The 12,033-nt window shown below is 45.6% G+C and overlaps 1 protein-coding gene across 5 annotated transcripts in view; it reads left to right on the forward strand.

Moving 5' to 3' along the window:
- CARF (calcium responsive transcription factor) overlaps nucleotides 1–12,033 on the forward strand; it is a 55,811-nt gene that overhangs the window by 15,870 nt on the left and 27,908 nt on the right. For 4 of the 5 annotated variants that reach the window (XM_006273499.4, XM_019492171.2, XM_019492173.2 and 1 more), the window contains one exon: nucleotides 10,401–10,590. The exons of the other annotated variant lie outside the window; for it this stretch is intronic. In XM_006273499.4, the coding sequence (XP_006273561.1) occupies nucleotides 10,401–10,590 (190 nt within the window). The remainder of the gene's footprint in view (nucleotides 1–10,400; nucleotides 10,591–12,033) is intronic. 5 annotated transcript variants of the gene reach the window in all.

Consider the following 12,033-nt stretch of genomic DNA (forward strand, 5'->3'; position numbering starts at 1 on the left):
ATTTTGAAGCAAACAACTTTATTTCCACAGAATCCTAAGAGAAAACTGGGGTTAAAAATATAACAAAATATTCCACTTACATTTTGAAATCACGTGAACTTTGAGTTGCTTCCAAAGCATGTTTAAGCCCATCATTGAACAAACAAGTTCAGTCATTTTGCAAGTCATGAAGGAGAGAAAAACAGCTGATCTTGAGGGGGGTGAATTTGTAATTATAAATTTTGTTGGAGGATTTTGTGGAATGCCACATTTTTTGTGTAAATGCTTCCAAGTTTGGTATTATTCTTTGTTCATTTCTCTGTATAATTTGCATTTTCAGCTTGGCAAATTATTTCGCTCTTGATATTTGCAACATAGCTGGCCATGTACAAACAGAGGCTGTGGTAGGCAAACACCTGCTGTAAGAAGTACTTGACCCTGGTATTACAGAGCACCCTCTGGAGTGATGGAGAGTGTTCAGGGACCACCCTTTTTGGCCTTTGAGAGTACCACCTTGCCCCCCTGAAGCAACTAGGCTTGGCTCCTAGAGCAGGAGAGGACCCCAAGCTCCTTCCAGCTTTGAGAATTTTGGCATTTTGGTTCCTCACTCTCCATGGCTCTCCAGACTCAAGGAGCTAGCATCTAGTTTCTCTCCTGAGAGAGGGGCTTCACCTCCTTGCAGGAATTGAGTGCAGCCAAAAATTCCAAGCAGCACAGAAGCCAGTCTGTTTATTAAAGGCATTTATTGGGGCAAGGGCCATCCAGCCAGTTAAAGGAGTTAAGCAGTTCCTCTCTCCCCAGTCCGGCCCACACAGCCTTGAGCATCCCCAAAGATACTCACTTGTTCCCTTTCCAACTCCCCAAAGCTCCTTCACTTCTCTGTCCTCCAGTCTTTCTGGCCGGGAGCTGACAGGCTGCCTTCCCTGCTCCCCCGTCTGCTCTTCCGTTTTCAATTTTATTTCCTTTGGATACTTCTTGGATTAATATGTCAGCAAAACCTTTTAAAACTTGATGCAAAGGGTCCACCTTGTCTCATCCTACATGTAGGCAGCCCTAGCACATAGCCCTTTTATTTTCTTTGCACAGGAAATTGAATCACAGATGTTATAACAATATGAACACAGTTAACACACAAATATCACAATAAAATCCATAGTTCATCACACTTGGCTTTTGTTGTTAATCATTGTAAAAGTGATTCTGATAGGAAATTGCCTCCTGCATATTTTAAAAGATGGAACTGTGTCCAGTAACATGGTGGAGAATGGGAGGATGTGAATGGGACACTAACCCTGAGTGTATATGATGAGGGGATGTTGGGTGGGGGGAATGGCACCTTGCCCCAGGAGCTGTTGCCACAGCAGAGACAGCCCTGTGCCCAATAGTATATTTTAGGGGGCTGTGAAATGGAGTACATGGGGCTTGAATTTATGAAAGCGTATGCTCTTTCTATATATCATAGTTAGCTAGTTTGAGGTACATAAGTACCCTGCCTTCTGCTGACTCTAGACTACCATGACTGACTAGCTTTCTGTCTTTCAAAAAGTCACTGCCATAGACCACTTGATTAAGTTGCCTTCTTAAATGCATGTTTTTGGTAATCTGATAAAATCGGAGCAATCTTTGTACGTAGGCTCAGTCCCCTCTCCGATCCTCTTGAGATAAACAGCAAATTAATCTGCTGTAGTTGTAACTCCTTGTGTTATGGTGAAGTTTTGACTATTTTAAAATGGGTACAAGACAGTGGATTATGTATATCTGTACAATCATGGGACAAAAGACTTTTTTCCCTGTACAAATGCAGTGCCTATTTATAGCCTAAAAGCGACTTGCCTAAGGAGTTACAAAAAACCTGGTGGAGCGGAGAACTGAACTTTGGTTTCCAAATTCTCAGACTAATATTCTAACTACTAAACTGTCTTTCTTCTGTGTTCCCTCTATTATATGCATGCTTTTGTAACCTTCGGTTTGGATTGTTGCTGTGGATTCTAGATGGGGCTATCCTTAAAGACTTAGAAACTGAATGTAGAATACATACAATCACCAATTTAAAGAGCAGATCTGGTTGCAGGGAGTATGTTGTCCTAACTTCTGCAGATTGAGTTCTCTTTCACTTCTTGGTGCAGTATAAGGTATTTTGTGTGTTCAACAGAAACTTCAGTGCTCTGGGTCCTTCCTACACAAGGTTCTCTCCTCTGTGCAGCATTACAGTGGTTTAAACAGAGCCTCCAGCATCTGGGCTAGTAGTACCTATGATTTGAACAGAGGAGCAAGTCAAGTTTATAGATTTTTCAGGGCATGGAATAAGGATTACTTGTTTCCTTGATGATGGTTGTAGGAATGGGTTTATTACAAGTTTGAGGTAAGTTGTTCAGTGTTTTATTTTCTAGTGTAGGCTTAGGTGCTGAGTAAAAAGATACAAGATTAGATATCTAAATGCTTACTGCAGTTTAGCTCTCAAGTCATAACACATTTCCTGCTGCTAACGGACAGATCTGCTCAGAGTAGGTTTTAATGAAAAATGGTCTAGAAGAGCAATGCTAGTGTTTTAAAGGAGTAGCAGAATTAGTACTGTTCAGCTGTGAATTCACTGTGTCCATTTCACATATCTATTCCCATCCCATGGTAAGCAGAACTTAGTGGGGCAGCATACCTCTGAGTAAATTAGGATTAAATTAGTATGATTTAGCTTCTGTAGGATGGTCAGGAGCAGATTCAGGGGTGGTGCACTGTTACAGTTGCACCCCCATTTGATTCTTGCTTAACCCAAAATTTCAAACAAACTGTCTGGCAGTGGCAACATCACTTAATTCTAAACTCCATTCCACGGGTGTTAATCATCCTCTCACCTTTTTAATGGTCTTGATGTTCCACTAGTCAAGCTAGCCTTTCTTTTGCAGTTCTGTTGTCTGATAATGTCTTATTTTACAGCCCAGCAGATTGTTTTTAACTCATTCCAATAAAGTTATATTTGTTTTTGCTTCCATCTTAAACTGAATAATATAGCTTTAAGCCCCTACTTTATTAATAACATTTCTAGTTTCTTTTTACCTGGAGAAAATGAATACATTGTATTATATGGGATGATGAACTGCACCATCTGCACCCCCCTTTCCAGAATCCTAGATCTGCCCATGGGGATGGTACTGGACAGACCAGTCAAGTATGATGGATCAGCTGTGATTTATACTCAGAAGTGTTTGGCCGCCCATTCATATTAAAATAGTGTCATTGTCTGTCCACTAATTACCACGGCTGAGCATTCAGGCTGTTGTGGCAAAGACGAAACGCAGAGTGGTTGTTGTGGGAGACTTTGTCCTGAGAGGGACTGAGGGAGCAATTTGCCACCCCAACCCCCTAGCTTGGGAAGTCTGCTACTTCCCGGGGGGGCACATCTGGGACATAGTAGAGAGGATCCCAAAGATTATCCAGCCCTCCGACTACTACCCTATGCTCCTTATCCATGTTGGCATGAATGACACAGCTTGGAGCAATCCCAGCCAGGTCACGAGAGACTACAGGGCTCTGGGAGTGGGGCTTAGAGGGTTGGGGGTGCAGGTGGTCTTTTCCTCGCTCGTTCCGGTTGTGGGTCATGGGCTGAGGAGGGAGAGATGGGTCAAGGTAGTCAACCAAAGACTAGCACTGGTGTCATGGATTTAAACTAAGCTGGCTGAGGGAATTACTGCCACTGCAAGCCCACTGGGCAACCTTTGTAAATCCAGCAAGCTAAGGCATTTAAGGGAACCCACCCCTACCCTAGTCACAAAATGATCTGTAGGGAAGGCAGGGGCCCCCAGTGGGACACTTACCTGCCTATACACCAATGCCAGGAGCTTGGAAAATAAACAGGAGGAACTGGTCCTCCTGCTAAACAAGAATGACTGCAACCTCATAGGGATAACGGAGACCTGGTGGGATTCCACCTATGACTGGGCCACCGGTATAGATGGTTATACCCTGTACAGGCGAGATTGTATAGATAAAAGGGGTGGGGGTGCTACAGCTACACATCCCTGCAAATTGACGTTGGCTCCCGGGAAGGACAACTGGAGTCTCTGGGTTAGAATACGTAGGGAATGTGGTGGGCCAGTAGGGGGTGCTCCTGTGTTGAGCCACGCACCTCACTGTGCCCAACCACCTTCCAGGCTCCGAGTGCCTCCCTGGGGGCACCTCACATTTGGCCAACCCCCTTCCTGGAGCACACCTGCTAGCCTGGGGGTAGAGCTGCCACCACCCAGGGATGGGTTTGATTCTGGCACTGCACCCCCTGGGAAACACAGGCCTTGTAGCCCTCGAGGCTACTTGACTTGCTTCAAGAACTTGGGATGCTTCCCTCAGTTGGAAGCACAAGTAGTGGTCTCCCTTAGTCAGCCAAACCAAGGGGACCCCAAGGTATAATCTAGACCTAATCCCAATAAATCTCCCACGCTAGGTACAAAGGAGAACTTTATTGGTTACTAGGAGTAGGGTTGGAATAGGATACAGAGTTAAGTAGTATCAGATAAATCCCATAGAGCAAACAGGGTGGCTGGAGTAGCCTTTGATCATGCATATGAGTTACTGCAAGCTTATATATCTAGTTAGATCTCAGGTAGCTTACTCACAAGTATCATCCAGAGGCAGGTGGAGATTCCCTCTGGAGGCAGGCAGTTCATTGATCATGAGTTTTGAGAGAGAGAGCAAGTTACAGATGGTCCAGCTCTTCTCTCTCTCCGAGTTTTCCTCATGGCTACTGCTCCTCCTCCTAGGCAGTCCTTAACTTATATAGCCCTTATGACCTCATTTACCTGGTCCAATGGAGGCCAGCACCTGTTGGCTGTCAGTCAACCAATTTGAAATGCATCATTGGTTGCTGGGCAGACTGTCAGTCTCTAGCCTACCAAGGAGTCCCAAGTCCCTCACCCAGCTATGTGATGCCAGTCATGTAGGCAGAGGGAGCAGGTTTCCTCTCTTCCTCAGGAATGTATCCAGCTCAGGTTACCTAAAGAGATAGGGTAAGGTGTGTACCCTCTGCAAGGCCTATACTAACCAAATTGTCACAGAGCAGAGTTTTTGGGGAGAAACAGAGGTGGCCTTCTGCCACACTGAAAATGGCACAGGGGACATCATGGTAGGAGTCTACTACAGACCTCCTAACCAGAAACAAGACTTGGACCAGCAGTTCACCAGGGAACTGGCTGAGGCTGCATGCTCTTGGTGCATGGTTGTCATGGGAGACTTTAACCACCCAGACGTCTAATGGGAAGAGCACTCGGCCAAACCCGATTGGTTGCAAAGCTTAGTCACGTGTGTGGACGAGCTCTACCTGACTCGAGAAGTCTATGGGGCAGCGAGAGGTAAAGCGTTGCTGGACCTGATACTGGCCAAATGGGATGACCTAGTCAGTGACCTAAGAATCGATGGAAAACTGGGTGATAGTGACCACAAGCTTCAGGAAAAACGACTTTGACAAGCTCAGGAGGCTTGTTGTTGAGGCCCTAAGGGACCACGACGCGACAGGAAGAGGAGTCCAAGAGGATTGGTTGCTCTTCAAGGGAGCAATCCTGACAGCACAAGGGATGGCCATCCCATCTCGGAGGAAGGGTAGCAAAAGGGCACAGCAACCCCCTTGGTTCACCACGGAACTTGAGGACCTCCTACGCCTCAAAAGAGAGACTTACAAAGGATGGAAGGATGGAATTACCACCAAGGAGGAGTACTCAGTACTGGGCTGTACCTGCAGGGGGCGGATCAGAAAAGCCAAGGCTGCAACTGAGCTCCATCTGGCTTCACATATCAAGGATAACAAAGTCCTTTTTCAGATATGTAGGGAGTCAGAAAAAAGGCAAGGGTAACATTGGACCCCTGCTGAACCAAACAGGACAGCTGATAACTGACACCCAGGAAAAGACCAATCTGCTTAATAGGTACTTTGCATCGGTCTTTCATCAGTCCAGTAGGACCGCCCTGCCTAGCAAGATGTGGGAGGGCCAGGGTGAGGGTGTATCTATACTCAGCATCGGTGTTGATGTAGTAAAGGATCACCTTGAGAGGCTGGACACCTTCAAGTCAGCTGCTCCTGACACATTGCACCCTAGAGTACTCAAGGGCACTGGCAGGTGTCATAGCCCAACCATTGGCAAAAATATTCGAAAACTCGTGGTGCTCAGGTGAAGTACCTGAAGACTAGAAAAAGGCCAATGTGGTACCCATCTTCAAGGAAGGGCAAAAAATAGATCCTGGGAATTACAGGCCAATTAGCTTGACTTCAACCTTGGTAAGCTTCTGGAGAAAATTATCAAGGAGACCCTTCTGGATAAGCTGGCTGAGGGCAACATCCTGAGGGACAGCCAGCATGGGTTTGTCACAGGTAGGTCTTTCCTGACCAATCTCATCTCCTTCTATGACCAGGTGACATATCACCTGGGCAAGAGAGAAGACATTGATGTCATATATCTGGACTTTAAAAAAGCCTTTGATCTGGTGTCCCATGACCTCCTCATGAAAAAATTGGCAAACTGTGGCCCCGGCTACACCACAGTCCGATGGCTGCGGAATTGGCTCCGAGGTCGGACCCAGGGAGTAGTGGTCAATGGTAGCAAATCATTATGGCACTCTGTGACCAGTGGCGTCCCCCAAGGCTCTGTCCTTGGACCGGTTCTCTTTAACATCTTTATCAATGATGTGGACATTGGTGTCAGAAGCGCACTGGCTAAGTTTGCCGATGACACTAAACTTTGGGGCATAGCATCCACACCTGAGGACAGGCTAGTGATCCAGACTGACTTGGATAAACTTAGTAAGTGGGCAGATACAAACCTGATGAAGTTCAATACTGATAAATGTAAGATACTCCACCTCGGGGGGCGGGGGAAACCCTGCAGCATACTTATAGGCTCGGCAGCGCTACTCTTACTAGCACCACTGCTGAAAGAGACTTGGGGTCATGATTGACCACAAGATGAACATGAGCCACCAATGCGATGTCACAGCTGGTAAAGCAAACAAAACTCTGGCTTGCATCTAGATGCTTCTCAGGTAAATCACAGGACGTCATCCTCCCATTGTACTCGGCTTTGGTGAGGCCACAGCTGGAGTACTGCATCCAGTTCTGGGCTCCACAGTTCAAGGAGGATGTTGAGAAGCTTGAGAGAGTCCAGAGGAAAGCCGTGCACATGATCAGAGGGCAAAAGAATAGGCCTTATGAAGAGAGGCTAAGAGCCATGGGACTCTTCAGTCTGGAAAAGCGCAGGCTCAGTGGGGACCTGGTGGCTGCTTGTAAGTACATAAGGGGTATACATCAGGACCTGGGAGAACATCTGTTCACCAGAGCACCCCAAGAAAAAAACAAGGGCCAACAGTCATAAACTCCTCCAAGACCGTTTTAGGCTGGACATAAGAAAAAATTTCTTTACTGTCCGAGCCCCCGAGACCTGGCTGACTTCCTGACCCTGGGGCAGGGGGCTGGACTTGATGATCTTCGAGGTCTCTTCCAGCCCTAATGTCTATAAAATCTATGAAATAAAATCAGACTATCACTAGAAAATGCATACGACTTTTTTTTTGTGGTCAGCTTGAGATAGAGGCGCATAGCTGGCATGGGCCAGGTTTTCCAGATTCAGTGGGAAATGTTTTTCTTAATACAGTACAAAATGATAGAACCTAAAATACATAAGGTAGCATTTTAAAAACAAAACAAAAATCTAAAAAGATTGAAGCCAAACAAAATTTTAAAAATTAAATATTAAAAAAAAAATCACATTCCTGTTATTTAAGTGTTGTCCTTAAAATCAGTCTGTGATATAAACATGATTTTCCTGATCAGATGTTTGGTGCAGGAAACATTCTAATATAATTTTCTTTATATGCAACTGATTTTTTATATTTTAGCTGTATTTTATTTTAAAATACCCAGAATATCTAGAGAGAAGTGAATGTTTTCTCTGATTTCTTAGGCTTTGGACTCGTTTTTTACTTCCTATATAGAGCAGATTGAGGGGTGGGGAAGGGAAGAAGAAATTATCCTTTTGGTATCTTGGGCTGTAAAAGGCAGTGAATTATTATGCCTCCCACATCTTCTCTGTCCTGCTCCCTCTTCCTGTCTTCCATGCGTACGGATTTAAATAATTTTTCTTAAATTTAAGCTTAAAAATTATAAGTAAAGATTTATAGCAGAATCTGTTTCTGTCTTCAGTTGCCTTCCTCTTCCCACAGGAAATCTCAGATGTATTTTTAGCACAAACTTGGCTTCAAGGATCTCAGTGTTATGCTTATGAGTCTCTGCAAATTATAAAGACTATTTATTCCTCCTTTGCAAGAATGAGTACTCTCTAAATGTTAGTGGTATGTTTGTTGGACTAACCTAACTTGTTGTAGTTTTGCTCAACTCCATTGTCTTCAGCGCAGTTCTGTCCATGGGGTTGAGTTTGACTCTACAAATTCCTTTTCTTTCTTTTTGTGTCTGCTCCAGAACAGTTTGCAGAGAATTGATAGATAACCTTGTTGTTCACTTTGTGCTAGATAGCACTTGTTCCCTGCTTCTCTCTTCTGATGCTTTCTCATCTCTTAATTGGTAGGTCTTTTGGGATATAGACTCAAATGATCACCTCTCTTCAAAAGTTTGATTGCTAGGTGGAGTGTTGCACTATACCAGACGTAGGCAAAATAGTGGAACAAGCCAGGAGTCAGATTCCATTTCCCAGCAGCCCCTGCCCACATTGCTGGGGCCAGTTTCTGTGGAGATCCCAGCAGCAGCCGCACTGTGATATCGCAAGGCTGGGGTTTCTGTGGAGACTGACTTCAGCAGCGCTGGTAGGAGGTATGGCAGGGTGCAGAACTGCTCCAGAGCCCAGCTAGGATCTTGCAGCAGTGACAACATGGTTCAGAGCTGGGGCAGAGCTATGATCTGCAGCCTACATGCCCCTGGCCAGAGCATGCAGGATACAGATCATGGCTCTGCCCTTGCTCTGAATCAAGCTGTCACCACTGCAAGATCCCAGCTGGGCTCCAGAGCAGGGGCAGCACTAGGGGGAGGCTTGTGGGGGCTATAGCCCCCTGTAGCCACCCCTCCAGTGGCATCATTGCCTTGCCCACCGGGCATAGGCAGCGGCAGCTGAGCCTGCCCCGTTCCATTTCAGACCACAGCACAGCCCCCCCACCAGGAGGAGGCTGGCACCACTGCTGCCTGCCAGTGCTGCTGGGGCCAGCCTCCATGGAAACCCTGGCCCCGAGTGGCTGGATCTGGCCTGTGGGCCAGACTTTGCCTGCTCCTGCACTTAGTGATCCTGTGGCCCATTCTGAATTGTTGTGCTTTGCAGAAAACCAAAAAAATCCCCAACAGGTGGGGAATGAGGCAGTTTTAGTACTGAGTCCATTGGGGCAGGGGGAAGTAGGGCTGAACAGTTTGACTCCCTTAGGGGTGTCAAACTCACCTGGTGCCTTGGACTGCAGGACTTCCTGTCAGCAGGATCTAACATGGGGCACCCAGGCAGCTGCCAGGGCCACCACAGCATTGGTGGTGGGTCTGGCGGCGGCAGCAGCGAGGGATGCAAGTGCAGTGGGTCTAGAGGCAATGAGGTGCTTGGGTGCAGGGGCCTGGTGGTGGCAGTGGGTCTGGGGGAAGATTGCAGAGGCACTGGTGATGGCCATGGCCAGCGGAGTCCAAGGGGCCTGAATTTGGTGGTAGCCCCCTCCTCTTCTCCCCCCTCCCCCCCAGCTTCCAATAACCCACTGATAGCCTGGTCAGCCAGCTAGGGTAGCTCTGCAAATCCTGTTTGATGCCTGTGATCATATGATGATGATGATAATATGATACAAGATTCTGTGAATGCATGGCTGTGACTGCAATCTTCAAGGAATAAAATGCTTGATATGTTCTCCTTCATAATATAGCCAGTAACTCACCAAAAACAACCTTTCTAATATTAATTGACTAGTAATAAGTATTAATTATACTAGAAAAACAGGAATTTGAGAGAAATCCAGGCTGAAAGAATTAACTTGATTCTGTCTTGGTGCTTATACAACCACTGTGTAGTAGGAAGTTCAGTCTTTGTTGCATGTCTTGTTCTCTTTTGCCCAAAACTTAGTATGTGCTTAAAAGGTTTCAGAGATCTCCAGACCCTTCAGAAAATGGGAGTTATACTACAGATAGTAGTGTGGCAATTTTAACCACTGCTGAGACATTTGCAGTACTTCACCTAGTGTCTCAGGCCAGTGATGTTATCAACTCAACAAAGGCAGGTGCTCATTCTTTGGCAAATATGGCTGGGATGCAACCAGTACAAAAGCCAGTGAAAAAACCACCCAAACATTTTAGATAGTACCTTCACCTGCTTGCATCCCAGAATCTTTGACTGCATTTTTTTTTTTTTTTTTTTTGGTATACTGAATAGCAGTCGGATTGGTGAATAATCCTATTATTTCACCTCCTTTCCATGCAGAAAATTGGGGACTCGTACCGTGGCTATTGTGTGAGCGAGACAGAATTAGAGAGTGTTCTAACGCTACACAAGCAGCAAACACAAAGTGTGTGGGGGACACGCCAGTCTCCAAGCCCAGCCAAACCTGCCACACGGTTGATGTGGAAATCTCAGTATGTCCCATATGATGGGATCCCTTTTGTCAATGCAGGTAATTACATTTCTTTAATAACTGGTTTTCAAAGTTTCAACATCTGTAAACCTTTTGGCCATTAAAAAGAACCCACTTGAGACTGTATCTCAGTATTCTGGCAGAGTATTTCTAGGTATTGGTAAAGTCAAGTCACAAACATGGAAAAAGTTGCCTTAGTGAGTTGAGCCTCAAATTTGATGCATATGGGTTCCCTGGAACCACAGATTCATATTGTAATGTAAATATTTGAGTCTCTTGATTTTATTAGAAGTAGATTAACTAAGCACTGGGGCAGGAGTCTTTTTTTCAAATGAGACTTTTAAAAAGAAGGGTTTGTTTGCTCTGCTTGGAGATTGCAGTTCTCAGAAGGCAGTTCCAGCAGTCATGCAGTTTTGACAGCTTACTGAAAACCTTGGACAGCAAGAACCTGTAAAATATTTTAAATCGCCTTTAAATATATTTTTTAGTAATTTCATACTTTTTAATTTATGGAGCAGGTATTATATGATAGAATGAGTGAGCATTTAGATGTGATCATACTAATCAACCCTCAATTGTAACTTGATGTACTTATTGTGTCTGGTTGGGTCCAGGTTGTGTATGTACTGAAAGTAATTGGAAAAAATTGTCACTTGAATTAAAATATAAGCCTTCCAACTATAAAGTGAAACAAGACTAGAAAGGACAAATACAGAAAAACAAGCCTTTTTTCCAAGAGATGTGCCAGATGTTTTGGGGTACTTACAAGATCACTCTAATGAGCAATTCCTTCCCTCCCCAAAATGAGAAGGTTAGAGTTGGAACATGCTAAATTCATCACTTTGTTTCTTTGTTCAAAAAAATGATTGTTGGCTTTGAATCAGAGGGGATATATAATAGGGGTGTGCAAAGCGGGCAGTATTCGATTTGGATTTGGATTCAGACAGCTGTGATTTGATTAGCTGATTCAGATCACTGTCCTGATTCGATTTGGCCAAATCTGAAGATTCGATGCTGATTCTCTGAATCAGCGATTTGGCCATAGACACAGCTTTATATGTTTTTTCCATGTACCTTGAGGTACCAGGCACAGCTCCTGAACACAGACATGGTGGGGTGGATGGAGCGTCCTATGGGAGCATGGGAGGGGTCCCCCACGCACTCTGCAGCGGACCTGGAAGTAGACTAGAAGTACTTCCAGTCCACTTCTGGGTCTGCCACCCAGCGCGTGGCATCCCCCCCTCCCCCCCACCACTCTGGCTCAGCAGTTGACTGTGGTGGCTCAGCAATTGGTGCCTCCTGGGTCTGGGAGAACACGTGGGGTCCCCCCACAGCCAATCACCGAGCTGGGGGGCAGGGCAGTCCCCATCATGCTTGGCGATGGACCCAGAAGTGCTGTCAAGCATGCGGGGGAGCCCCCTGTGCTCCCTGTGACACTCCATCCGCCCCACCAGCTCAGCATTCATGAGCTGCACCTGGTAT

Source organism: Alligator mississippiensis, chromosome 4 (genome assembly GCF_030867095.1).
Source record: "Alligator mississippiensis isolate rAllMis1 chromosome 4, rAllMis1, whole genome shotgun sequence".
NCBI lineage: Eukaryota > Metazoa > Chordata > Crocodylia > Alligatoridae > Alligator > Alligator mississippiensis.